Below are 27,951 nucleotides of genomic sequence, written 5' to 3'. Positions count from 1 at the left end.
CCGAACCTCCCTGGTTTCGGGTCTTGACAGTTTCGGTCGTGTGAGACAATGCGAAAGGGGAACACCAATGTTGTCTTTCATGCGGTAGTGTCGCTATTTGTTACGCGGGGAACCCCCGAAGGTAGGCAGCAGAAACCGCGACATATAGTATTCAACTGCAGTATAAATCTTCAGAAGTGGCCAGACCTTCCCTTCGGCGGGTCGGCTGTATTATTTGTCGATCAAGACTGGGCCAAACATTTTGTTTGCGTGCGTGGATAGGGACATCCTTTCCACTGTTTTACATCAGGTTAGCCGGCGTTCAGATTTGTATACGCTGTTTTTACATCCGGCGAGGCTGTATTGATTGATTGATTGATTTTGCTCCTCTCTCTCTCTCTCTCTCTCTACTCCTCTTCTCTCTCTCTCTCTCTCTCTCTCTCTGTATGTGTGTGTGTGTGTGTGTGTGTGTGTGTGTCGTGTGTGCGTGAATGTGTGTGTTTCTGCATACTTGTGGTCAGCTTGAATGGATTGTTATGATATTTGGTATATGGGTACTAGTAACTTTTGGGAAGACAAAGGTCAAGTTCAAATTTGGGCCACCTGGTCTGATGGCTAACCTTGGTACTGCAGCAGAAGTTCCGGTTTTGTATCTTTTGTCCTGGACATTTGTGATGAATTTTCATATTAGCAGCAAATGGTATTGGTTTGGTCCCCTTACAGCTTGCTAGTAATGTTTGTCACCGCATCTTAGAGGAGTTTACATGAGGTCACTTGCAGGTGTTTCTGCGTACATTACTTGAGTCGCTACCACCGCGACTGCGGGAGCGGACGTAAACTAACCACCAACCAGGATGGAACCCAGGCTAGGGGTTTGTAGCCTTGTATGTAGTTTAGTCACTATATTATATAAACCTCACTTTGCCTTGCCCTGGCAGATCTCAGCTGACTAAAAGCAATCAACATGTACCGAGGTGGTCAGTATTCCCGCTTCAGCCTGAAAGTCAACGTCAGCCACCAGGGTAGCGACCCTGCCACCGCCCACCACCGCCTGGAGTCGTACCTGCAGCGGTGGGCGGACATCAGCAGAAACCCGCCGCCCAGGGTCGTCAGTACTCCCGCTGCTCAGTACGAGGACGCAGTGGTCAAAGTGGAGTTCACCTTGGCGCCGAGATACGGGGGAGCGGCCAACGCGGAGTTGTTTTTTGCTGACCTAAGGCGGCGCTGGTGCGCGGATCCCCCACACTGGGCCGGAGACAACCGCCCTTGGCTCACAACTACTCAACGGAACGCTTGGTCTGCGGAAGGCGAGAGGGCCGTGGCACACACCGACCTGGAGTGCGACGGATTTTCGCTAGGCGCGTTTGTGGGAAGGAGCACGTTCGTCGGCCATTACGACGCCGACCACTTGGTTTTAGACAAGACTGTGTCGTTCGAACATGACCGCAAGTTGATGACCTTGACCTTCCAGCCTTACGTCGACCTGCCGACTTGTAGGTTTGAGGTGGGCTACAGCGAAGTGGAGAAAACCGTTCTGGTCCACCAGGAAGGAGACGTCACCAATCTGTTCTTCTTCCCCAAGTACCCATTGAAGGTATTGTGAAAAACACACCGTTGCGTTGCAAGTTTCAACAAAGCCTAGCCAATATGACGTTTAAGATATACATGTACTCGTAACGTTAAATGAGGTATTTCCAAAAGTGTCGGGAAACCCCTATATATGATACCAAGTACTGCCTTTCCCCTTTATTTGTCCTAAGTTGTACTTTATGAAATGATCTTTAACAAATTTTAGTTTTCATTGTCTGTATGCGTATGTTGTAAAGGCAGTTTGTTGTAAAATCCTCTCGTCTATAAGGTGTACGAAGACGACGAAGAGGAAGAAAAGATAGTCCGGAAGATCAGCTTCTACGGCTGTCCAAAGAGCACTCTGGGAAACTCCTCCTGCCTGAAGATCGTTCTCAGCAGCAAGCAGAGCCCGCAGGACGTCCTGAGCCGGCTGCGTGGGAGGAACGGCTTCACCGCGCAGTACGTCTCCGTCACGTCCCGGCCCGCACCGCACACGGCAGGTAAGGAGGCGGACTTGCTGACTGGGGTGGCGTTCAAGACCGCGTACGCCTTCCGCGCCCTCCTGTCGCGCGGCTTCACCGTCAGCGACCAGGTGACGGACGCCTTCATCCGCCAGGTGAAACGTCTGGACAGGGACCGAGGGGAAGATGTGGCCGTCGATGTTCTGTACCGCCTGACCCATGTGCTGGAAAGAGACAGGTATGCCACGTCATGCAGAAATGGTTCTAAGTCAAGGACGTCTAGGTCTAATCCAAGGATGTCTAGTTCTAATCTAAGGACGTCTAGTTCTAATCTAACTTCATTCTAAGGACGTCTAGTTCTAATCTAAGGACGTCTAGTTCTAATCTAAGGACGTCTAGTTCTAATCCAAGGACGTCTAGTTCTAATCTAAGGACGTCTAGTTCTAATCTAAGGACGTCTAGTTCTAATCTAAGGACGTCTAGTTCTAATCTAAGGACGTCTAGTTCTAATCTAAGGACGTCTAGTTCTAATCTAAGGACGTCTAGTTCTAATCTAAGGACGTCTAGTTCTAATCTAAGGACGTCTAGTTCGACTGTACAAATAAGGGCGTCGCCGCGTACAAACACCTCCTGTCATGTCGTTAACCTGGCCAAACTTTTGGTACTTAGGTTTGCCAACATCCAAGCTGTCCTTGACTGCCTGCTGACCGCCCGAGACGTGGAGCTGGGACGACCGGAGACACTCCCGCGGACCCTGCAGGTGGTGGCCCGGGTCATCGTCACACCGACAAGACTCGTCTTTCTGCAGCCGGAGATCATGTACGGAAACAGGTGAGGACAGGTCTGCGCCTAACACGTAAAAAATACGAATTTGTGTACAGCATGATTACTTTCTACAAGAAGTAGGAATACTACTAAAGTGAAATCATTTCACCAAGACCATGTGTCCCTGCTTATGACTGTTTTTGATGGTAGTCCAGATCAAACAAAAAGTAGTAGCCCCTAAAGAGGGGCGCACAAAACGATAGATAAACCACTCTACCTTGGAAGAGGCCTACAGCAGGATCAGAATGATCACCGTGCCATCTCTGCCAGGTTATGACTACCATTGCAGAACCACCGTAATAACTACATGTTATCCTCGATTTGCGACTTCCAGGGTTTTGCGGAAGTTCGGGACAGATCACTTCCTCCGTGTGGTCTTCCGAGACGAGGACTTCTCCAAACTCCAGGCAACCGGGAACAAAGCTAGAGGCGAGGAAGAGGAGGAGATCTTTGCTCGCGTCAAGGAGGTGTTGAGGAAGGGAATCAAAGTCGACAACAGGTGGGTTTCAAGCACGGCATGATTTGATGAACTGTTCTAGTTTTAAATCTCCTTTTTGCACTTTGTTTTACGTCCTCTCACAGGCTGACAATTTAAATGAGGTTTGGTTCGAATAAATGTGAAACGTACCCAGTTTTTCCTTGTCCGAATGAGCAAATATGACCCGTTCTTGGTTCCCAGTGTTAAACCACAGTTATGGGCCTCTCGTTCATTCGCCGAAGTGATTATATTGCTCTGCCGCCGTAGGTTGTACGAGTTTCTGGCGGCGTCCAACAGCCAGCTCCGGGAGCACGGCTTGTGGTTCTTCGCGGCTGACGGTAGGAACACTGCCGACTCCATCCGGGCTTGGATGGGGGACTTCAGCAACAGCAGGTCGGGATTTAAGCCTTCAATCTGCAGTGTAGAATTAGGTTTAAGGAATTAAGGCTATGGAAAAGACATCTTTATCAGAAGGGTCGTGGGCACATGGACCGGTTCCAGATATACGTCGTCAAAATGTAGAGGATTTACCTAAGAGAGTTGCACCATGGGACGTCCGTTATTTTCGTAGATTTTTTTTGCGTCCGTGCCAGTGTCTGTGGCTTACTCATCAGGATGGGCTATGTAATCAATTAGGTTTTTTTTTTAGTCTTTTTTATTCCAACATGTAAACAACTAGTTCGTATATAGCTTGTTCTAACTTGAGAGTAAGGATTGGTTGTTGATAGTAGGAACTTAGGGTAAAGGCCACTGATACAAACGGATTTCCACAGGTGCCCGGCTACCTACCTGGCCAGGATGGGTCAGTGTTTCTCCACCACGGAGTCGAGCGTCACCGTCCGGCGGAGACAGGTCAGCAGGATCCCCGACATCGAGGGCGGACTGGACCCCGACGGCAAACCCTACTGTTTCTCCGACGGCATCGGCAAGATTTCGCGGGACCTCGCTAGTGAGGTGCGTACTGCAAATATCAGCTGACTGTTTTAATAACTTCCATGCAGAATTTTCTGCGTGAAAGGGCGGAACAGGAGTTAGAATAGAAAAGCCTTTCCCTTTCCAGACTAGCGAACTTCATCAACATTACAAACATGTGTCCAGTTTTAAAAGGAGCGTAGCGAACCACCTATTCTGCAAAATTGCCATTTGTCTTTAGCCCATGTACATGTACGAGCACTTTCCAAACGTTCTTTTTCACGCCTCCCACTTCAAAGATGTGCGAAAAGACCCAGCGTAGCCACGAGCCCTCGGCCTTCCAGGTGCGGTACGCAGGTGTGAAGGGGATGCTGGCGGTAGACCCCACCCTGCCCGGTCTGGCCCTGCAGTACCGCAAGAGTATGGAGAAGTTCTCCTCAGACCACGACAACATTGAGATTTGCTCCGAGAGTCATCCAGGTAGGCTGCCTTCTTTTTACGTGATATGGTGGCAAAATGTCTGTACGTTATTGATGTGTTTTCAGAGTCATACGATGTGCGTTAGCCTCCTTCGCAGACTTGTGAGGCGACGGCATTTTTTTCGGGGAGCGACGCGAGTTACGCGGGGGGACGGTTTTGCCGTCGAGGGACGGTTTTGCCGCTCGCGTCGCTCCCCGAAAAGAAATAACGCAGCCGCCCCATAAGTCTACGAAGGAGTATATGTGCGTATCAAAACCAAAGGAAATGTAACGTTACCCAGTTGGATTAAGTAACAATTGCCTTGTACTCACCTCATTACCTCGATGTCTAACCTTCACCGACGTAACTCGGTTTACATATTTTCCAGCTCGGTTGTACCTGAACCGACAGATCATCTCCATCCTGTCGGGACTCGGAATCCCTGACGAGGTTTTCCAGGTCCTTCAGGACGAACAGCTGCGGAAGTTAGCCAGCATGTTCCTGATGGAGCCTCGGGCGGTCGACGCGCTGAACCAGCGGGCACAACTGTCCGGAGTGCCGTACGGAAAACTGTCCAACTGCGGCGTCTACATGACCAGGGAGCCGTTCTTCAAGGCCATGCTACGGAAGGTGTACAAAAGCGGCATCGGTAAGAGTCTTAAGCTTTAAAACGGTCATATCGGCCATGATAATAGACCTACTTGTGGTTGTTCGAGTTAACTTGTTCTGACGTGAATAAAGGAATTAAACTCTTTCCCTACCCAGTATGCGCCGCTGAAGGAGTTGAAAGAGAAGAAGTGACCGTTATGTATTTGACCTGTCTATTTGACTACAGGGGACATACGGAGAAAGGCCAGGATAGAGATCTCACCCGAGTACGGCCGCCACATGTTGGGTGTTCTGGACGAAACAGGCACACTAGAGTACGGAGAGGTCTTTGTCCAGTACACGGAGGACATCCAAGACAAAGGCGGTAAGACTAAAATTCTGACAGGAGACGCAGTTGTGGCGCGGAACCCATGCTTCCACCCGGGAGACGTCCGGAAACTTACGGCAGTCGACGTTCCCGGCCTGCACCACATGGTGGACGTCATCGTCTTCCCCTCCAAAGGACCGCGACCGCATCCAAACGAGATGTCTGGAGGAGACCTGGACGGAGACCAGTTTTTCGTCACCTGGTATCCTGACCTGGTGTTCCAGCGTCAGAACGCAGACCCCATGCACTTCAAGACACCAAAGAAGATAGAACTGGACATCGTCACAATCTCCGACCTGCAGGATTTCATTGTGGAGTATATCAAGAACGACATTCTGGGCGTGATAGCGAACGCCCACCTGGCATTTTCGGATGAAGAAGATAAAGGGGTGTTCTCTCGGGTTTGCTTGACCCTGGCAGAAAAACACTCCGACGCCGTGGACTTCCCCAAGACGGGTGTATCCCCTGTCCTCGATGACGACGAGAGACCCATGACTTATCCAGACTTCATGGATAAGTTCAAAAAGGCTAGTCGGAGGTCGAAGAAAGTGATGGGAGATATGTACAGAGAGTGTCGGTCGATCGAAAGCATTTGCAGTCAGCCAGAAAAGACTGACGAAGACGAAGCCGTCGAGCCCGATCCGTACCTGATTCTCCCAACCCACCAACCATACAAACGCCAGGCTGAGGAGAGCAGGGGCCGCTACGACGATCAACTCAAGTACAGTGGCAGCCAGTTAATTGCAAAACGCTTATAAGAAAAAGTCTGCTAATTGAAAAGAATTGTGAAAACCCAAACCGTTTCCCATTGACACCATTGTTTATCACGCCCCTTATTTGAAAAGCCAATGCCGGCTAATTGAAAAAAAATTTGTCAAGTTGCAACACATTTTCAACCAAAAACATGCCAAACAAATCACCAAAATCGGCGGAAAATTTCTTATATCAACACATCAAGCCGCCAAAAGGGACGAAGTTGTCTGTTTTGAACCACAAAGGAGGCCGAAATTTACGTTGATCGAGCGGTCGGGCGCACATCGGCACTACGTAATGAGAAGCGCGAGCCGGTTCATAGCCGCCAAATGCGGCATGCTTTTGTGTTCTTTTAGCCTGTTTATTCCAAGAACGTTTAATTTCTCATACAACTCATTTTTTAATCATCAAAACCATGTCTCTACTTGTGTACTGCGCCATTATTTTGAGTTTATTTCGACTGCGACACGGCGCTATCGCCGCATCAACACGCCAAATGTGCCGCGAAAAAACACCGCATGGAATGATGGGATACTGCTACCCACGCCGCGTCCGCCATCTTTGTTTACTTCCCTGAACGCTAATGCGAGAGATCCCCGTCAACTATCGCAAATTTCCATGTAACCTACGGACATCGTGAGCTAAAAAGTCATTAACATTGAAATGAAAAGTTTATTGTTGCATTAGTTACGATAATTTTCGTGTGCTAGTCGGAGTTTCTGAAAATTAAGCGATCGAAGCGATCCTTTGTGCTATCGACTGCTTTCATGACGATCGTCTGCATTTTTGTCTGTACGCTACTTGATTGAAGTTTTCCGTTAATCAAACTTTATTTTTTGCTACTTTCGTGATGTAAAAGTATGTACAGGCTGATGATTGTGCATGTATTCGTTGCTTGTTTTGTACGTAGCAAACGTAGCATTGTTTATTCGTTCGAGTAGAGCCTGCCGATAGCACATGATGTCTAACGTATCGCGGCGTTCTTCCAGTCTTGGAAAAAACGAAAAAAATACATGTGTACGTCAACGAAAAAAATTAAAAGCAAATTTACCGATCTCAATAAAGTTCCCTGTTTTTAATGCGTAAATGTGACTCGTGTTTGTATTCTTTGTGTCGTTATGTGTTCGATGCCCTGTCCACCCCCCACCCCCATAGTTTCAATGAAGGCCGAGAGTTTGAGCCTCAGAGTCTCTTAATCGGAAAGGCCGGGTATTTGAAAAAAATGTGCTGACAAATTGGCTTTTCAAATAAGCGGCTTCTACTGTACCTGATGGATCGGTATGGAATCGAGACCGAAGCTGAGGCGATGTCAGGGTGCATCGGTAGAATCCACAAACACATGGATAACCGCTACGACAGGCATGAAGTTGAGAGAGTCTTCAAAGAGCGGATCAAGGATCTTCGACGTCGTACCCGGGAGGAATTCTTCGCAGAGTTCGGGGGAGAGAAGAACGTGAAGAAGAGTGACTATCCTCCAGAAGTGCAGGCGAAGGCGTCTGCATGGTACGCTGTCACCTATTCTGGCACCAACCGTGACAGACGTCTTCTGAGCTTTCCTTGGGTCGTTGGTGACGTCCTTGCCGCGATAAAAGTCACTGTCGCTCCTGACTACCCGGTATCCCTCCACCCATCTGTGGACCACATCACAGCAGAACTTCAGGCGATCCACTCTCCTAAGCGTTTGGAGACCGTCCGCACACTCTCCGCCGCGTTGAAAAGGCAGTCCCTGCAGCACAAGGTGGTCCAAGCTTTCGTCCTGCGACATCCCGACACTGTTGACCTGATTACGTTCCTCCTGCAATGGGCACAACAATATAAGCTTCTCGGGCAGGGCGTCAGGGGAAAGCAGATAAGCCAGAAGTCGCTCTTGTTCCTGCTTGCATCTCACGCTATCAAATTCTTCGATCCCAATTTTAAGTTGGCCGACCATGACACCATTGAGTGGTCAGAACTGACAAACGGTCTCGTCCACCGCGCACGCAGGGCACCTAATACATCTTCTGTCCTTGGAGGCATAGGATTACTGTGTGTGGACTTCTTCCGATACCTCGGGTCCCACACGTTCGTGACTGCCCGCGGGACTGGGCACATCGTGGCGGGCACGGCGCTGATGTTGTCCGAAGGGTGCGCGGAGGAAGTCCAGCGCCAGGCGCTCCGGGCCTACCACCTCCTGTCACAGACAGGCGACATCGGCGCGCTCATCAACACTGACATCACGCAGCGGGAGGAAGAATGGTCCCGAACCATACCGCCAAATCTCTGGAAAAAGTACGTCAGCAAAAGGATCAAGCAGGTACAGCTGTTACCATTGACTCTTGACTCTTTCAACTTCCTTCAAATTTGTTCTCTTTTCTTGAATTGATTGGAAATCTTTGAATGTTCAGCACCATGTATCATTTTCTCTACAGGTTGAGGAAGACTTGGCCAGGATGAGTGGCGCAGCAGAGGTGCAGATCAGACCGATCCGAAGGGGAAGGCGTCCAGCTGAAAGGGGACGCGTCTTTGGACGTGGGTCTCACGACGCCATCTTGCGGTTGACATCCGAAGTGGAATACCTAATTTGTAGCAACAACATGGAAAGGATGATGTGGGGTGAATTGGGAAGGATCGATACATGTCATATTTCCTGATTTTGCATTTAATACAGTTTGACAGGAATGAGGAAAAGTGGTGATATCCTGGCATTATGTAGAAATTTTACAATAATGATGTTTGTACAAGATTTGTTGGTATTACCTTACACAGCCAACCGGCTAAACTGTACTAAAGTTGACAAAATCGTATGATACGACAGAGAGAGAAAAGAGTACTGTTCATGAATAATTACTTTGCTTTTCGATGTAATATTTCCTAAGACAGACCGATGTACAATGTTTGCAGTCGCAGACCATTTATCTCAATGTAAAACGTGTAGCACTTTGCACTCGGGTATTAAATGTATAATGCGCCCACAAAAATGTCTTGTAGTCGTGAGAAAAACATCCACATTGGTGGGCAGTTCTTCCGCCAATGGACGAATTTGTTGCCTAATCGATTGAAACAGTCTAATTATGGACGTCTGAAACGAACGAATGTACATTTTGTACCCAGAATTTGTAATGTTATTCTGTAGCTAAACAGACGCAAATGTTTTGTTTATTCACGATTTTGTTTATCTTTGAGGCTCAGATAGCACGTTCATGTGGAGCAAGCGTCTGCAAATGCGTCTAACGTCTGGTTTGAATGTACTATGCTACTCCTACATCATATAACAAACGCACTGGCTAGCTTAGAACATGTAGATTACTCGAACCGTTGATTGAATGGTGCTGCACTTTTCTGTGACACAATATACACTTGAAGGCATTGCAATGTTACAAAGCGTCTCACCTGTCATGTTTGCTCGACCTTTACCCCCGCACGGTACCTGATACCGTCTGGCTCACAACAGGCTAATTATACAACTGGCGAAACCCTGGGTAAAACCCTGACGAAACGGTAGGGGAACTCACAGGTATTTCCGTCGGCTTGTGTGCGTTGGTGTCAGCCAAGAGCGGCATTCAACAGGTGCCCATTCTCCTTCTATCGACAGAATGACTGGCTGTAAGTTGGTGTACTGCGCTACAGGTGAGTCATGGAACACACAAACTGCACCCTAGTACCCGCTGGCGCTAACGGATCGTGAATGGTTCGTCCTTCCGTGTAGGGTAGTTATATCAAAACTTCCTCTATTGTAAAATTGCTGTCAACTAGAACAGTCACACAACATTCATCCGTTCAGATCGCTTGTTTTGTTTCACAACTCGGGCTGGTGAGAGCTATAGGAATTTATATTCTTTCAGGAAGTGAGCAAGAGTGTTACTCGAAGGTTCTCAGTTCTAGAAGTACAAGTGTGCGGCGTCACTGAGCTTCACAGTATTACCACTAACAGTGTCGTTCATTAACGTTTTCTGATGGGCCGCGAATGAAACACACAACTGTTGCCTATCTTTGTGGTAGTATTTAGCCTGCTTTATGGCCTATATGATTGGATTCTGCACTAAACTGACCACATTGTGTAGTATATAAACGGGGCAGATGACATCACCTGACGGGGAATCCCCTGGCGCCTGGTTACGGTGAATGGTTGAATGTTTACTGACCTGCGTGACGTACCTTAGTTGGAAACCCCCAGCTGCTATTTTCCGCACAACTGGAGTGAGAAACAACCTGTTGAGTTGGGGGGGGGGGAATTTCCGATACAATGAATGAATGAATGAATGAATGAATGAATGAATGAAGACCTTTATTGTACATTTTGCCCCACTGGGCTAAAGACAGGTCACATATTGACAAAGTACAATGTAAAAAAATAACATCATCAATGTTGATAATAAAACGGCTATAGTACACAAGTACTTTCAACTTCCTCTCGCTTTCTGGTAATCTTATAAATGTAGTTGGCTGTATGAGTAGTTAGAGCTGGTTTGTTAAAGACTACAAGGAATATAAATTTCTCTATACTATTCAAATACTTAAATTGGGAGTATTTGCTTGACACAAAATCGAAAAGAACGTTTCTTTCGCTGTCATACATGGAACAATCCACAATAAAATGTACCTCGTCTTCTACTTTACCTAAACTACAATATTGGCAGATTCTTAGAACCCACTTATAATTTGTAATTCTTTCATAACCAACATTATGATGTACATGATGTCAAAGCTAGCTGCTTTCTATCATAAGGAATACCAAAACCAAAATAGGTGTTCGAAGTCACGTGACTATTGGCATGTTTTGTGTATGATTATGTATTGTCATCTCAGTGAAGACATGTTAATATATAGGTAACACTAACAGTCCCAACATTACGTATACTATACAATTGATGCATTTGTTTTCGTACATCGTTAGGTACCATGTGATATGCCAGGTAAATGACAATGAGCGCCCCTTCCTTCACTCTGCCGGTGACGGTCACCCTAGAACGGTCGTTAGACAGCCAGGTTAAAAGGGGCGTGGACAACTTCATGAGAAGATGCTCCCGTGTTGTGTCATCCACTACTTTAAGTAGTCATCAGACATGGAACCAAGACGCTGTCCCCAGTACTGAATTCAAGCTACAACCACGGGGTGACGATGAATTTGACACTGCATGCAGAAGCATTCTTCTGTTTCCTGCGATTGGAATGGTGTAAAGTACCTGTATTCGGACTTGGGTGGCTTACTGCTGACGAGGAAGCAAATGCTTTTTCCAAATCCGAGAGAAACACCCCAGCTCACTCTGATATCAGACTGAAAACATTTGCTCTTGGTGCTTTTCAAGAGAGAAGCACATTTATCATCCACTATGACGCTTCAGCCTATGGCTCCCCGTTTGAGGACGACGCCAGTAGTATTAGACCTGCGATTAGACTTGAGCTCGAGAGACAGGTGACCTTTGAACATGACCGAAAGCAGCTCGCGGTTCACTTCAAGCCATCGGAAGACGAAGGTGTTCACAAGTTCGAAGTGGATTATGACAACCTGGAGAGTTACATCCTCGTGTACGACAGCTATGTACAAACAGGGCTGTACTTCTTCCTCAAGCATCCCTTAAAGGTAGAGTTGGTGGCGATTTTTCCGAGATAAATACGACCAAACAGCTAATTCGCTGTAACGTTGTTGTTGTGCTCTTGTGTTATAAGATACTGGTGGTTAATATCCTTGTAAATCCGCCAATGAATAATGCCCAATTATCATATAATACTCAATTTTTCAGGTATTCAGAGCTGTCAATGCCAGGGGCTGTCGTGTTGAGAGGATTGAATCTGTCAACGCACAGACAGTTTGGAAGCGTACCACATCATTCGGAGGATGTACAAGTCAAGATCTTGGCTATTCGTCCTGTCTCCAGTTGGTTATTGATAATGACGGCACAGTGACCGGCACCCCCCATGCTGTACTCAGCCGCCTGTGCCAGAGTTGTGGCTTCACAGCAAACTTTGTGTCAGTGCGACATGTTCGACCTCCACCGCCCGTACCCTTGGCGTTAGAACAGTCGCTGACGCACTTCGATTGTGTTTACGCACTGCGCGTATTTCTCTCGCGCGGGTACACTGTGAGAGACCAGGTCGATCGGTATTTCTTCCAAAAACTTCGAACGGAGGAAGAACGATTTGGTGCTGGTTTTGTGAGCGAAATACTTCGACGGCTAACACTTACTGTGGAAAATAACAGGTGATCATCTTTCTCACTTTTCGAATTCGGTGTAACGTAACACGTTAATACTTCCTACACGTCCAATATTGTCCAATGTTTTACTTGCAACCGTAATCATCTAATTTATCAATTGCTTGTAATCATTTCGGTAGATTTGCGGAAATTGACACTGCACTACACCAGCTACTGGCCATGAGAGACATCATCATGGAGGCAGAGCAGGTCCAGTTCCCGGCTGCACACCGCACGGTGCGCCGTGTCTTCGTCACGCCGACCCGTCTGATGTTCATGCACCCTGAAATAGTACGGGATAACAGGTATGAAATTAGCTCACTGATATTATATATTACGCCAGCAGCTTTTTGTTAAATATTTGGAAGCTCATTCATGAATTTATCGTTTACATGTAGAATCTTACGGAAGTACGGCGAGGACAACTTCATGAGAGTGTCCATTCGTGACGAAGACTTTGGCAAACTACAAGCGGTGGGTTGGCTGGCCCCAGGCGAGGAGGAGACATTTACACATGTCAATTGTGTCCTTCAGGACGGGATGAAACTCGGAGACAGGTACAGAGACTTGACAATTAAGTTTAGAAAATTATATGTAGCACCTTGTATGGCATAACAGAATCGACCATGCGTACAACGCCGAAAAGTATACTACTAGTACCATGTTGTGTCGGTTTTTTCTTTTCCCCTCGTCTAGGAGAATGGGGTAATTCTATCATTGTTTTTCTTTGCCATTTGAAATCAGGTTGCCCATGCCAACCTCATAGTAAACTTCCCTTTGTCCAACAGGAACTACGAATTTCTAGCCGCTTCCAACAGCCAACTCAGGGAGCATAACGTCTGGTTCTTTGCTTCTGACGGGAAGAACACAGCCGAGTCCATCAGAAGAGAAATGGGGGATTTCTCTCACATCAGGTAACAGCCTTCCAATTTGGATCTACCTGGTCCCTTTCATAGAATTATGTTAGCAGAGGATTCAACACCTGTACAAACGTACCAACATTATGGTCAGTTGTGTTTTTTGTCCGTCTTGTTCAGATGCCCCGCTACCGTGCTTGCGCGTATGGGCCAATGCTTCTCCAACACCGAACCAAGTGTGGTCGCCAAGACCTCTGACAGAGAGGTGGTCAGAATACCTGAGAAAGAAGCTGGCGAGAATCCAGTCTACTGCTTCTCTGATGGTATTGGCAAGATATCACAGTCACTGGCACAGAAGGTACATGGACGTATTTTATCGACCTCTACAGCTTATCTAAAGTTGGCACTGGTGTTTTTGTCTTGTGTCCCACTAAACTGGCGATGTCGTTTCACTCAAGGTGTGTCGAGAGATAGGCCGTACACGTGGTGAGACAGAGGTACCGTCAGCCTACCAGATCCGGTATGGAGGGATCAAGGGTGTGGTGGCAGTCGATCCATATCTTCCCGGAGATGTCATGCAAGTTCGACCGAGTATGATTAAGTTCATGTCTTCGGACGAGAATATTGAGATCTGCATGACCAGCCATCCAGGTAAACTCAAAGATCATGGATTCTATCCTTACCGAATGCATCGGTTTTGCCAACTAATTATATGACATGCATTGTAATTATGTTCGAGGAATCTATTTGCACACAACTACGTCTGAATTTATGAGCTTCTTTTTTTTTGTTTCCTCGTGTTCATTATTGTACAGTTACCAATTTTGTTTTCCAGCTCGACTGTACCTGAACAGACAAGTGATAACTATCCTATCAGCGTTAGGCGTTCCTGACCTGAACTTCCAGAACCTCCAAGAGACGATGCTCCAGAATCTCTCCGACATGCTTGTGTCGGAGCACGTGGCCTTCAAATCTCTGAAGAGACGGGCGCAGCCATTTGTGCTCCCTTTGGGTAAACTGTCACGCTGCGGACTTCATATCACTACAGAGCCATTCTTCAGAGCCATGTTACAGAAAATGTTCACCTGTTTCCTCGGTAAAGAATCAATTCTTCCTGGCGCTGACTTCTTTTATATGTATCAGAATGACTGCCCACCCCAGGGCAAACATTTGAAGGCCAGCAATATCCTCTTTTATCATGTGAGCGGTGATTTCATCACCGAATGAAAACATACCACTCTTGTTGATACGCGGCTGCTTTACTCTTGTGGATTGTCAGTTAGATACCGCTGCTAGTTCTTGTCAACGTCCTTTGAAACGACACAACAAATTTGATTCTTCGCAATGATGTACAAAAGCTTGTTTGCATTAAACTGACGAAAAGCTAATTATCCCTACAGGACAACTACGACGAAAAGCGAGAATAGAGATCCCACCTGAGTACGGAAGAAACATGTTGGGTGTCCTGGACGAAACAGGCACACTAGAGTACGGGGAAGTCTTCGTCCAGTACACGGAGGACATCGCGGACAAGAGTAGCAGGGCCAGAGTTCTCACAGATAACGTAGTCGTGACACGGAACCCGTGCTTTCACCCGGGAGACGTCCGGAAACTCAGGGCAGTCGACGTTCCCAAACTGCACCACATGGTCGACGTCATCGTCTTCCCCTCCAAAGGACAGCGACCGCATCCAAACGAGATGTCTGGAGGAGACCTGGACGGAGACGAGTACTTCGTCACCTGGTATCCTGACCTGATATTCCCGAGGCCGAATCTGAAGCCTATGGACTTTACATCACAGGGGAAGAAGTTGCTACCAAGTGTTGAAACCCAAGACATCAAAGACTTCATCGTCGAGTACATTAAAAATGACATTCTTGGACAGATCGCAAACGCACATCTCGCTTCGGCACACACCTTACCGGGAGGCATATTTTCCAGTAAATGTCTTGGCTTAGCTAAAAAACATTCCGATGCTGTGGATTTTCCAAAGACAGGCGTATGTCCTTCTCTGGAAAAAGACGAAAGACCTTTGGAGTATCCAGATTTTATGGGGAAGAAGAAAGGCAAGACAACAAGAAGGTCAGAGTCAGTCCAGGGTAAGATGTACCGGGAATGTCAGACGATTGAACGGGTTTGCAGTCACCTACATGAAGATAAGGACATTGGGAGTCAGACAGTCGAGGTTGACCAAGCTTTCATCCACCAAGACCACAAAAAGTACACCGTGAGTTCTCACCAGGCCAGAGATCAGTACAATGAACGACTGCAGGATCTAATGAATCAGTATGGGATCGCAACAGAAGCCGAGGCCGTATCAGGCTGTATCGTTAGAATGCGTCCCCACATGGAGGACCGGTACGAGAGGTTTGAGGCTGAAAGAATCGCGAAGGATCGTATCGCCCACCTTCGAAAACAGACCAGACAAGAGTTCTTTCATGATTTCGGGGGTGAGGAAAACGTAGACTTAGACCACTGTCCTGAGAAGGTCATGGCAAAGGCGTCTGCCTGGTACATCTCCTCGTACAGCATGGGTAATCCTGGTCTTCTCAGCTTCCCTTGGGTGGTGGCAGACGTTCTGGCTGAGCTAAAGATAAGAACAACAGACATACCTTCATTGGTGCAACAGCCAATCGTGGACAGAATCACAAATGATTTAGCTGAATTGTACGGGACGCAGTTCTACACTACCTTTATGAATCTGATGGATCCAAAAGATGACGGACACAGTCGCCGAGATCATGTCCTGATGTACATGAGGAGGTACGCTACTGTCATACACCTCGTTTCCTTTCTCTTGCAATGGGGAAAGGAACATTGTTCTCAGCTTAACCGGACAGACTTACTTTTTCTCTTCACGACTTATGCTGTCAACCAAGGCTTCTTTGAAGATTTGGGCATGCCAACGCGAAATGAGACCGTAGAACTGCAAATCTTCCTTCGGCGAACAAAGGAAAATGATTTCTACAACTCGCTCTCCATACTAGGAGGAAAAGCTACAGGAGAACTCTGCATCAGTTTCCTGAAATACTTGAGTTCTCACGAATTCATGGAGATGATGGTGACCTTCTCGTGTGATATTCCCGTCAGGTTGTCGTTACTACCCAGAAGCGCCAAAGAGAACCTGCATGCCAAGGCGCTGGTGGCGTACCACCTGTTGGCGCAGACAGGAGATATTTGGCGGCTTACAAGCACGACGGACACCAATAAGGAAATACTCTGGGAGTGGGGTATGGAAATACCGCCAAACCTGTGGGACCAACATTTCTACAGACGCATGGAAACGGTAAAGCACCCTCCTATTGAATTGATAAAAGGCCATAAGCCTCTTCTGAACGCATATTTTAACGTATAAGACAATTTACTTGCCAACACTCAAAAATGTCAGCCTACAGTGAAAGAGGTTGCTCAATGCGGCGTAGGATCACTGTAGGGTATTCACGACTTTCAATGAGAAACTTTGAGTATCAGTTATTGTCATCTTTCACTGATATTAGTGAAATGTCTTAGACCTACGTTGTGGAAATAGGTAAAAACAGGTGCACCGTCTCAACTTTCATGTTTTCTCCATGCACAGCGAGAACAGGAGCTGTTGAGGGACACTGGTGTACAGGAGGTACATGTCCGGCTACTGCGCCGCGTCCGAGGACCGTACCGGGGACACTTGTCAGCGGTTGGTACTGAAGAAAGCATCAATGAGCTGCAGCTAGTTATGGAAAATTTGATTGATAGATTCAAGAATATGCATTACAGAAGACCTTGGTCAAGACGTCGATAAAGTCATCCCGGTGTCACAGCGATCTCGCCCCTAACGATTTCGCACTCCCCGGGGTTGAGATCGCTAGCGATTTGGCCCCCTCCGGCCCTTTATTTGATCTACTCTTTTACACCGTACCACAAGTATGGCATGTACACAAATTTGATTAACAATTCTAACAATGTTATTATGGCGACATTATTGAAGCAAGAAAGTAGCCTTCTTGGTTAAAGTATTCTCTGTCGCTACACTCATCAGCACACGCATCTCAACAACGCAGGATTTTACTTAAAGTGTCATTGGTAAAATAATTCCGAATACAACGAAATACTATGATTAGAAGTATACATGAAATGTGTGTACTCTCAGTTATTTCCTCGAAAGCTTCGTTTTAGCTATCCATGTAGTACTTGGACATGCTAAAACGAAGTTTTCGAGGACATAATTGATTTTGCATGGGGGGGGGCAAATTGCTAAAGGGGGAAGAGATGCATTCGGAATTACCCTAAATGCAGTCGGATTTACCCCTCCTTTTTGTACAAATGTATGAAATGATCACTAGCGGGAGGGCAAAATCACGGGGAGGGGGGGGGCGAGATCGCTGTGTCACCGGCGTAACCAGTCGAAATCTCGACAAAGTGATCAGATGTGGGTAAAATATCAAATATACGTAGCTTTTGTGTCTGCATTTAGCATCCGCAGTTTTTTAAAATCCTTACACCTAGGATTTCTTAACATATGCCGTTAACGTTGAAAGTTCTTAACAGCACTGTGGTGTAAGGAGCAAGGATATGTAAATATGTACATGTATAATAAATGTACAGAATGTTGCAACATATGCCATTAACTTCATTTTCAACGGTTTATCGTGTATATTTAATGTGTTCATATGTACGTAGGTACAACTGTACGTTATGCAATGTCAGACATTGCCGGTACGGCACAACGCGAGATTTACACAGGTAACGGGGTCTTTCCTTGGTGCTGAAATAATGATCGGCTCAATAATACTCCCTGGCGCCATGTTCTAACACGCCGCTTTTGCTAAATCTCCTAAATGCATTCGGATTTACCCTTTTCTTTTGTACAAATGTAAGAAATGTACAAATAAAGTATATCTGAGGAATGACAAACACTTCAAATGATAAGGGTCGACAGCATTAAGTCAGCGGATTTGCTAGGTATTACGGACCAGAACATTAATAAACGATTCCTTGTCCCCAGAAGTATTTCCTAAACACCCGTGGTGTATATTAACTGTGTACCAATGCTGTAGGTATTGCCAATGCCGTTCGTGCGCGCAGCACTAATCGATCACGTTAGTATATTGGAGTCCCCTATGGTTAATAACCGTCGCCATGATTGCAGCTTGTCTAATAAATCCAGCAATCATGTTTTCATGCTGACCGGCCGGCCTTCAGTGATTGGATTCTTGGACAAGTTGTACTTTATCCTCCGCACAACGAGCCTATCGTCCATCGACCTAATGAAATCACGCCGGAAATTATTAACTCCAATTTAAAATGTACACGCGCTCTGTAATGAAAAGCGTGCCCCGTACGTCATAGTGCCGAGATTGGTTACTCATCGTCCCATGTTCTTCACACAACATTTGGTTCGTGACGGACCAAAGGAAATGAAATTAATTTAATTAGCATAATTGATGGGCCAGCTGTCCTAAGTGCCAGCCTCAAGGTCAGTGCCAGTCCCGCGGGTGTTGGGAAACCGTCAACCGTGAAGTGCGGGGAATGTCAATCAATCTTAACTGTCCTGAAAGAGGGCAGACAGATAGATATAGTTATAGACACCGCCTAACGTTTACGACAACAACCTACCACACCTTTCGAAAAAGAGTAGCGGCATGCCCCGGTGTGCGATGGTCCAAACACTACAGTCTGAAAATTGGTGATTCACTACGGACTCCAGGAGGAATAGTGTGGAATTTACACTACATGTACTGGGGATCCTAATTAAACAAACAAACAAGCAAACAAACAAACAAATAAATAAGATGATAATATCGAACCTTTTCTATGCAGTCAATATTACTGGAAGGTTGATACGGAAACAGAAGGCATACCTGGTTCCAAGTGGAATTGGTTTGGGATCTATTTTTAGATTCGCCAATCTGATTGCCGGCAATCAATAAGCATCGGAGTGAAATACGTGGGCGAGTATGACGTATTATCCACCTTTCTTGGAAATAACACGAGAAAGTATATATATCCCACCACAGAGCCGTGAACAATGACTAGTTGTGAATAGTCCGCTCATCCCGGGAGGCAGTGGCATTATCGCACAAACGCTAGCTTCGCACCACCTCATACAGTAATCGGCTCACGCGGGGACAGGCGAGACTTCAGCGCGGCGTGATGTGATGGATACAGGTCAGGCCGCCGCCGGAGTGCCGGGATAAATTCTCCCCCGCAGCGTCCACGTCCTGACGGCAAGGCGATCACTTCTGGTATCGCCAGGTGCATTTAGAGGGAGGTTTAACGGCTGCGTGAGTGTGGATCTACAGGTAAGCCAGCCATGTTTGTAACCGTGCAGATCGCGTGACACGCCAGCAACGTTCACGTCCGTAATTTCTTGACCAGACGTTTATCTATATTTCATTTAGCTCGACCTTTACCCCCGCACGGTACCTGATACCGTCTGGCTCACAACAGGCTAATTATACAACTGGCGAAACCCTGGGTAAAACCCTGACGAAACGGTAGGGGAACTCACAGGTATTTCCGTCGGCTTGTGTGCGTTGGTGTCAGCCAAGAGCGGCATTCAACAGGTGCCCATTCTCCTTCTATCGACAGAATGACTGGCTGTAAGTTGGTGTACTGCGCTACAGGTGAGTCATGGAACACACAAACTGCACCCTAGTACCCGCTGGCGCTAACGGATCGTGAATGGTTCGTCCTTCCGTGTAGGGTAGTTATATCAAAACTTCCTCTATTGTAAAATTGCTGTCAACTAGAACAGTCACACAACATTCATCCGTTCAGATCGCTTGTTTTGTTTCACAACTCGGGCTGGTGAGAGCTATAGGAATTTATATTCTTTCAGGAAGTGAGCAAGAGTGTTACTCGAAGGTTCTCAGTTCTAGAAGTACAAGTGTGCGGCGTCACTGAGCTTCACAGTATTACCACTAACAGTGTCGTTCATTAACGTTTTCTGATGGGCCGCGAATGAAACACAGAACTGTTGCCTGTCTTTGTGCTAGTATTTAGCCTGCTTTATGGCCTATATGATTGGATTCTGCACTAAACTGACCACATTGTGTAGTATATTAACGGGGCAGATGACATCACCTGACGGGGAATCCCATGTCACCTGGTTACGGTGAATGGTTGCATGTTTACTGACCTGCGTGACGTACCTTAGTTGGAAACCCCCAGCTGCTATTTTCCGCACAACTGGAGTGAGAAACAACCTGTTGAGTTGGGGGGGGGGATTTCCGATACAGAACCCACTTATAATTTGTAATTCTTTCATAACCAACATTATGATGTACATGATGTCAAAGCTAGCTGCTTTCTATCATGACATAAGGAATACCAAAACCAAAATAGGTGTTCGAAGACTATTGGCATGTTTTGTGTATGATTATGTATTGTCATCTCAGTGAAGACATGTTAATATATAGGTAACACTAACAGTCCCAATATTACGTATACTATACAGTTGATGTCAATGCATTTGTTTTTGTCATCGTTAGGTATCATGTGATATTCCAGGTAAACGACAATGAGCGCCCCTTCCTTCACTCTGCCGGTGACGGTCACCCTAGAACGGCCGTTAGACAGCCAGGTTAAACGCGGCGTGGACAACTTCATGAAAAGATGGTCCCGTGTTGTGTCATCCACTACTTTAAGTAGTCATCAGACATGGAACCAAGACGCTGTCCCTAGTACTGAATTTGAACTACAGCCACGGGATGACGATGAATTTGACACTGCAGAAGAATTCTTCTGCTTTCTGAGATTGAAATGGTGCAAAGTACCTATATTCGGACTTGGATGGCTTACTCCTGACGAGGAAGCACATGCTTTTTCCAAATCCGAGAGAAATACCCCAGCTCACTCTGATATCGAACTGGAAACATTTGCCCTTGGTGCTTTTAAGGAAAGAAGCACATTTGTCAACCACTATGACGCGTCAGCCTATGGCTCCCAGTCTGAGGACGACTCAATTAGGACTAAACTTGAGAGACAAGTGACATTTGAACATGACCGTAGGCAACTCGCTGTTCACTTCAAACCATCCGAGGACGAAGGTGTTCACAAGTTCGAAGTGGATTATGACAACCTGGAGAGTTACATCCTTGTCAACGACAGCCATGTACAAACAAAACTGTACTTCTTCCTCAAACATCCTCTGAAGGTAGAGTATATGGCGATTTTCCCTATCAACACAAAAGTGCCAATTTGTTGTTGCTATTGATGTTGTGTTCGTATACTAGTGATTAAGGCCTTGTTCACACTAAACCGCCTGAACCGCGATTCGGGTAAAACGCACTCCTCGCGCCACGCGTTCGCTTTCAATGCGATTTGGAGCGTTCAGATGGGGCCACTTGAATCCGGCTTCGGTGGAACTGGACCGAAACCGATTACAGCAGTTTGGTGTGAACGGGGCTTGATATGGCTTTTCTGACTTGTAAATCTGCCTTTCGAATGGTTCCCAATTATCATATAACACAGACGCAGCTGAATCATTCAATTTTTCAGGTATTCAGAGCTGTTAATGCCAGGGGCTGTCTTGTTGACGAGATTGAATCTGTCAATACGCAGACAGTCTGGAAGCGTACTACATCATTCGGAGGATGCACAACTAACAATCTTGGCTATTCGTCCTGTCTCCAGTTGGTTATTGATAATGACGGGGCCGTGACCAGCACCCCCCATGCTGTACTCTCCCGACTGTGTCAGAGTTGTGGCTTCACAGCAAACTTTGTGTCAGTGCGACATGATGAACCTTCACTAGTACCCCTGATACCACCAAAAAAGTCGCCGGCGCACTTCGACTGTGTTTACGCACTGCGCGTATTTCTCTCGCGTGGGTACACTGTGATGGACCAGATCGACCGGCATTTCTTCCAAAAGCTTCGAGATGAGGAAGATAAGAAATTTGGGCCGGATTTTGTCTGCGAAATACTTCGACGGCTAACACTTACAGTGGAAAATAACAGGTGATCATCTTTCTCACTTTATCATACTGATGAATATAAATATTGATATTGAAATTTCCAGTTACTACTTGCTAAACGTCCACTAGTGTCCAATGATTTACTTGAAACCGTAATCATCTGATTTATCTTTGTAATCATTTTGGTAGATTTGCGGACATCGATAGTGCACTACGCCAGCTACGGGCCATGAAAGACACCATTATGGGGACAGAGCAGACCCAGTTCCCGGCTGCACATCGCAAGGTGCGCCGTGTCTTCGTCACACCGACCCGTCTGATGTTCATGCACCCTGAAATAGTACGGGATAACAGGTTAGCGGTTATCTCATTGCCTCCATGAAGATGGAGGTATTGTTTTTGGTGTGTGTGTGTGTGTGTGTGTGTGTGTGTGTGTGTGTGTGTGTGTGTGTGTGTGTGTGTGTGTGTGTGTGTGTGTGTGTGTGTGTGTGTGTGTGTGTGTGTGTGCGTGTGTGTCCTTGTATGTTTCCGCATATTTGTGGTTTTAGAAAGACAAAGGTCAAGGTCAAATGTTGGCCTCCTGGTGGCCGACTTTAGTACTGGACATGCTGTGGTCTTGTTTTTTTAGTGGCAGATAGCTTTTGTGTCAGAAACAAGTGGTGTGGGTTTGACTATATCGTTATAATTATACGTAGAATCTTACGGAAGTACGGCGAGGACAACTTCATGAGGGTGTCCATTCGTGACGAAGACTTTGGCAAACTACAAGCGTTCGGTCGGCTGGTCCCAGGCGAGGACGAGACATTTACACATGTCAAGCGTGTCCTGCAGGAAGGGCTGAGAGTCTGGGACAGGTACAAATAGTTACCTCATCAGTTTAGAAAATCATATGTAGCACGTTTGTAGCAACAGAATCAATCAAGCGTACAACGCCGAAATGCATAACATGTTTTTCTCTTCCCCTTGCCTAAGAGAAAGGGATACTTCTATCATTTACCACATTGTTTTTCTGTGTCATTTGAAATCAGGTTAGCCATGCCAACCTCATAGTATACTCTAGTAAACTTCCCTTTGTCCCACAGGAACTACGAATTCCTAGCTGCTTCTAACAGCCAACTCAGGGAGCACAACGTCTGGTTCTTTGCTTCCGATGGGGAGAACACAGCCGACTCCATCAGAAGGGAAATGGGGGACTTCTCCGGCATCAAGTAATGGTCTTCCCATTTGAACCTATCGTGTAATTGTTCCGTAATGTAATCATGCGTCAGGAAAATCGATTCACCATCTGTACAAATGTACCAACATCATGGTCAGTGTCGTTTTGTTTTTGTCCGTCTTGTTCAGATGTCCTGCTCTCGTGCTTGCACGCATGGGCCAGTGCTTCTCCAACACGGAACCAAGTGTGATCGCCAAGACCTCTACCAGAGAGGTGGTTAAAATACCTGACATTAAATCAAAGGAGTGCTGCTTCTCTGATGGTATTGGCAAGATATCGCAGTCATTGGCACAAAAGGTAAATAGACCTCTCTATCAACCTCTTTGACCCACCAGCTTCACTGTTATTTCTTATGTCTAACAAGTACGTTGTCGCTTGTTTGAATCTTGTACATGTGTCCAAGTAAAACAGTTCCGTTTCACTGCAGGTGTGTAGAGAGATAGGTCGTGCACGTGGTGAGACAGGAGAAGTACCATCAGCCTACCAGATCCGGTACGGAGGAGTCAAGGGTGTGGTGGCGGTCGATCCAAATCTTCCCAGCTCTCGCGGAGATGTAATGCAAGTTCGGCCTAGCATGATGAAGTTCAAGTCCTCGGACCAGAATATTGAGATTTGCATGACCAGCCGTCCAGGTAACTCAAACCCATTGCCAAGTGCTCCGTACTTTTAGTCGTTCAAGTTACCTAAGGATCATTTTTGTACAGTTACCATTCCGTTTTCGTACAGTTACTAATCCTATGATCTGTCTTCCAGCTCCACTGTACCTGAACAGACAGGTGATCACTATCCTGTCAGCGTTAGGCGTTCCTGACCTGAACTTTCAGAAGCTCCAAGAGACGACGCTCCAGAATCTCTCCGACATGCTCGTGAGAGAGGACGTGGCCTTCAAATCTCTTAAGAAAACAGCGCAGTCACTTGGGCTGCCTTTGGGCAGACTGTCACGCTGCGGACTCCATGTCACCACAGAGCCGTTCTTCAGGGCCATGCTACAGAAAATGTTCACCTGTTCCCTTGGTAAGGAATCATTTCTTTATAGTGACAACGACTTCATGCAATGGAATAGTGGGTAGAGTTAAGTGCTCAGTTTGTTGCCATGAGGCTTGGGACTTCATGAAAAGAAATTGAAAAGAAATTCATGATCACACACTGTAACTAATACTTGCCAGGACCAGCAATTTCCATTCAAAAATGAAACCACAAAGCGTAGTTTGTTTGATTCTTAGCAGTGTAACAGCAGCAGCATCATGAAACAAAAATCATTGTTTTTTTACAGGAGAACTTCGACGAAGAGCGAGAATAGAGATCCCACCCGAGTACGGCCGGAACATGTTGGGTGTCCTGGACGAAACAGGCACCCTTAAGTACGGAGAAGTCTTCGTCCAGTACAGGGAGGATATCACGGATAAGAGTAGCAGGACCAGAGTTCTCACAGATAACGTAGTCGTGACACGGAACCCGTGCTTTCATCCGGGTGACGTCCGGAAACTCACGGCAGTCGACGTTCCCGGTCTGTACCACATGGTGGACGTCATCGTCTTCCCCTCCAAAGGACCGCGACCGCATCCAAACGAGATGTCGGGAGGAGATCTGGACGGAGATGAGTACTTCGTCACCTGGTATCCTGACCTGATATTCCCGGGGCCGAACGAGACGCCCATGGACTTCACAGCACAGGAGAGGAAGTGGCTACCACGCGTCGAAACCCAAGACATCAAAGACTTCATCGTCGAGTACATTAAAAATGACATACTTGGCCAGATCGCAAACGCACATCTCGCTTCGGCACACACCTTGGCAGGAGGCATATTTTCCAGTAGATGTCTTGGCTTAGCTAAAAAACATTCTGACGCTGTCGATTTTCCAAAGACAGGCGTATGTCCCTCTCTGGAAAAAGACGAAAGACCTTTCGAGTATCCAGATTTTATGGGGAAGAAGAAGGGCAAGACAACAAGAAGGTCAGAGTCAGTCCAGGGTAAGATGTTCCGGGAGTGTCAGAGGATTGAACGGGTTTGCAGTCACCTGCATGAAGACAAGGACATTGGCAGTCAGACAATCAAACTTGACAAGGTTTTCTTCCATCAAAACTGGAAAAGGTATGCTGTGTCTTCTCGCGAGGCCAGAGATCAGTACAACGAAAAGCTGCAGGATCTGATGAAGCAGTACGGAATCGCAACAGAGGCCGAGGCTGTATCAGGCTGTATCGTCAGCATGCGTCCCCACATGGAGGACCGGTACGAGAGGTTTGAGGCGGAAAGAATCGCAAAGGATCGTATCGCCCACCTTCGAAAACAGACCAGACAGGAATTCTTTCATGACTTCGGGGGTGAGGAAAGCGTGGACTTAGACCGCTGTCCCGAGAAGGTCATGGCAAAGGCGTCTGCCTGGTACTACGCCTCCTACAGAGTGGGTAATCCTGGTCTTCTCAGCTTCCCTTGGGTGGTGGCAGACGTTCTGGCTGAGCTGAAGAAAAGGACAACATCTTCCTTGATTCGACAGCCAGTCTTGGACAGAATTACAGAGGATTTAGATGAAGTGTACGGGACGCAGTTCTACACTACCTTTATGAATCTGATGGATCCAAAAGATGACGGACACAGTCGCGGAGATCATGTCCTAATGTACATGAGGAGGTACGCTACTGTTATACACCTCGTTTCCTTTCTCTTGCAATGGAGAAAGGAACATTGTTCTCAGCTTAACCGGACAGACTTACTTTTCCTCTTCACGACTTATGCTGTCAACCAAGGATTCTTTGAAGATTTGGGCATGACAACGCAAAATGAGACCGTAGAACTGCAAATCTTCCTTCGGCGAACAAAGGAAGATGATTTCTACAACTCGCTCTCCATACTAGGAGGAAAAGCTACAGGAGAACTCTGCATCAGTTTCCTGAAATATTTGAGTTCTTACGAATTCATGGAAACCCCCTCGGTTTCTATTCGCGGCAGGTTGTTGTCACTACCCGCAAGCGCCAGAGAGAACCTGCATGCCAAGGCGCTGGTGGCGTACCACCTGTTGGCGCAGACAGGAGATATTCGGCGGCTCACAAGCACGACGGACACCACTAAGGAAATACTCTGGGAGTGGGGTATGGAAATACCGCCAAACCTGTGGGACCAACATTTCTACGGACGCAAGGAAATGGTAAAGCACCCTATAGATAATTAATTTTTTTCTGAACGCATATTTTAACGCAAAAGAAAATTTACACGCAACGCTCAAAAATGTCAGCCTACAGTAAAAGAGCTTGCTCAATGCCACGCAATCACTGTAGGGTATTCATGACTTTTAATGACCAACAATGAGCACCAGTTATTGTCATCTTTCACTGATATTAGTGAAATGTCTTAGATCTACTTTTTGGAAACAGATTAAAACGGATGTACCGTCTCAACTGTCATGTTTTCTCCATGCACAGCGAGAACGGGAGCTGTTGGGGGACACTGGTGTGCAGGAGGTACATGTCCGGCCACTGCGCCGCGTCAGAGGACCGTACCGGGGACACTTGTCAGCGGTTGGTACTGAGGAAAGCATCAACGAGCTGCAGCTAGTTATGGACAATTTGATTGATAGGTTTAAGAATACGAAGAAGAATAAGAAGAATAAGAAGAAGAATGTTACATTACGGAAGACCTAGGTCACGATGTCGTTAAGGTCATCCCGGTGTCACAGTGATCTCGTCCCCCCCCCTCAGCGATTTTGCCCTCCCGGGGATGCATCGCTAGCGATTTCGCCCCCCCGCCAGAAGATCGCTGTGACACCGGCGTCACAAGTCTAGACAGAGGAAGTCATTAGATGTGGGTAAAATATGAAATATATGTAGCTTTTGTGTCTCCATTTAGCATCCGCAGTTTCTTATTGTTGCAAATCCACACGCCTTGCACATCCTTCTGCCTTGGACGTCTTGTTAACATATGCCGTTAACGGTGAAAGTTCTTAACAGCACTATGGCATAGGGAGCAAGGATATGTAAATATGTACATATGAATACGCATAATAAACGGATAGTAGAAACATTCACTAGACAGTGCACTGCTTTGGAGCAGAAGACGGATAACTAGCAGCCTGATTCTTCCTCAGATCTGCAAATGTAATGTAATGTAAACCAGACACACTGCAACGCTTAGAAAATTGCAACATATGCCATTAACTTCATTTTCCACGGTTTATCGTGTATATTTAATGTTTTCATAAGAAAATGTACAAGCGTATGTTATACAATGCTATTCAGACATTGCCAGTACGGCACACCGCGTGATTTACACAGGTAATGGGGTCTTTCCTTGGTGCTGAAATGATGATCGGCACAATAATACTCCCTGGCGCCATGGCGCCATGTTCTAACTCACCGCTTTTGCTTAAATCTCCTTAATGCATTCGGATTTACCCTTTCCTTTT

General features: G+C 46.6%; 3 protein-coding genes across 3 annotated transcripts; all 3 read left to right on the top strand.

Moving 5' to 3' along the window:
- Window positions 1–44: 44 nt before the first annotated feature.
- Window positions 45–9,748, top strand: LOC109486421 (RNA-dependent RNA polymerase 6-like). The gene is made up of 12 exons (XM_019790258.1): window positions 45–289; window positions 918–1,573; window positions 1,838–2,247; window positions 2,679–2,840; window positions 3,169–3,333; window positions 3,580–3,705; window positions 4,086–4,266; window positions 4,524–4,704; window positions 5,072–5,332; window positions 5,519–6,384; window positions 7,680–8,705; window positions 8,821–9,748. The coding sequence occupies exons 2-12, from the start codon at window positions 944–946 to the stop codon at window positions 9,040–9,042; spliced, it is 4,230 nt and encodes a 1,409-aa protein (XP_019645817.1). The 5' UTR covers window positions 45–289; window positions 918–943; the 3' UTR covers window positions 9,043–9,748.
- Window positions 9,749–11,298: 1,550 nt separating this feature from the next.
- On the top strand, window positions 11,299–17,470 carry LOC109483270 (probable RNA-dependent RNA polymerase 1). Its single transcript, XM_019786266.1, is given in 11 exon segments — window positions 11,299–11,527; window positions 11,529–11,972; window positions 12,484–12,536; window positions 12,722–12,889; window positions 12,983–13,141; window positions 13,373–13,498; window positions 13,622–13,809; window positions 13,916–14,092; window positions 14,277–14,537; window positions 14,842–16,727; window positions 17,019–17,470. Coding segments are annotated over 11 exon segments (3,882 nt in total). The 5' UTR covers window positions 11,299–11,308; the 3' UTR covers window positions 17,220–17,470.
- A 3,469-nt stretch (window positions 17,471–20,939) lies between these two features.
- LOC109481876 (RNA-dependent RNA polymerase 1-like) lies at window positions 20,940–27,305 on the top strand. The gene is made up of 10 exons (XM_019784510.1): window positions 20,940–21,575; window positions 21,920–22,380; window positions 22,527–22,691; window positions 23,033–23,191; window positions 23,420–23,545; window positions 23,682–23,850; window positions 24,101–24,185; window positions 24,307–24,567; window positions 24,827–26,697; window positions 26,972–27,305. The coding sequence occupies exons 1-10, from the start codon at window positions 20,940–20,942 to the stop codon at window positions 27,188–27,190; spliced, it is 4,152 nt and encodes a 1,383-aa protein (XP_019640069.1). The 3' UTR covers window positions 27,191–27,305.
- The last annotated feature ends 646 nt before the right edge of the window (window positions 27,306–27,951 follow it).

The sequence above is a fragment of the Branchiostoma belcheri genome, unplaced genomic scaffold (assembly GCF_001625305.1).
Source record: "Branchiostoma belcheri isolate BF01 breed outbred unplaced genomic scaffold, Haploidv18h27 scaffold11, whole genome shotgun sequence".
Taxonomy (NCBI): Eukaryota; Metazoa; Chordata; class Leptocardii; order Amphioxiformes; family Branchiostomatidae; genus Branchiostoma; species Branchiostoma belcheri.
Note: the sequence above shows the minus strand (reverse complement) of the source record. Positions and strands in the feature narration are given on the sequence as shown.

Excerpts from the sequence above, each read along its gene's own strand:
- LOC109486421 (XM_019790258.1), top strand. The coding sequence starts at position 944 with ATGTACCGAGGTGGTCAGTATTCCCGCTTCAGCCTGAAAGTCAACGTC. Across the intron at positions 2,841-3,168 it reads GAGATCATGTACGGAAACAG|GGTTTTGCGGAAGTTCGGGA; the intron begins GTGAGGACAGGT and ends TGCGACTTCCAG. Across the intron at positions 6,385-7,679 it reads ACGACGATCAACTCAAGTAC|CTGATGGATCGGTATGGAAT; the intron begins AGTGGCAGCCAG and ends CTTCTACTGTAC.
- LOC109481876 (XM_019784510.1), top strand. The coding sequence starts at position 20,940 with ATGAGCGCCCCTTCCTTCACTCTGCCGGTGACGGTCACCCTAGAACGG. Across the intron at positions 22,381-22,526 it reads CTTACAGTGGAAAATAACAG|ATTTGCGGACATCGATAGTG; the intron begins GTGATCATCTTT and ends TCATTTTGGTAG. Across the intron at positions 23,192-23,419 it reads GGGCTGAGAGTCTGGGACAG|GAACTACGAATTCCTAGCTG; the intron begins GTACAAATAGTT and ends TTTGTCCCACAG.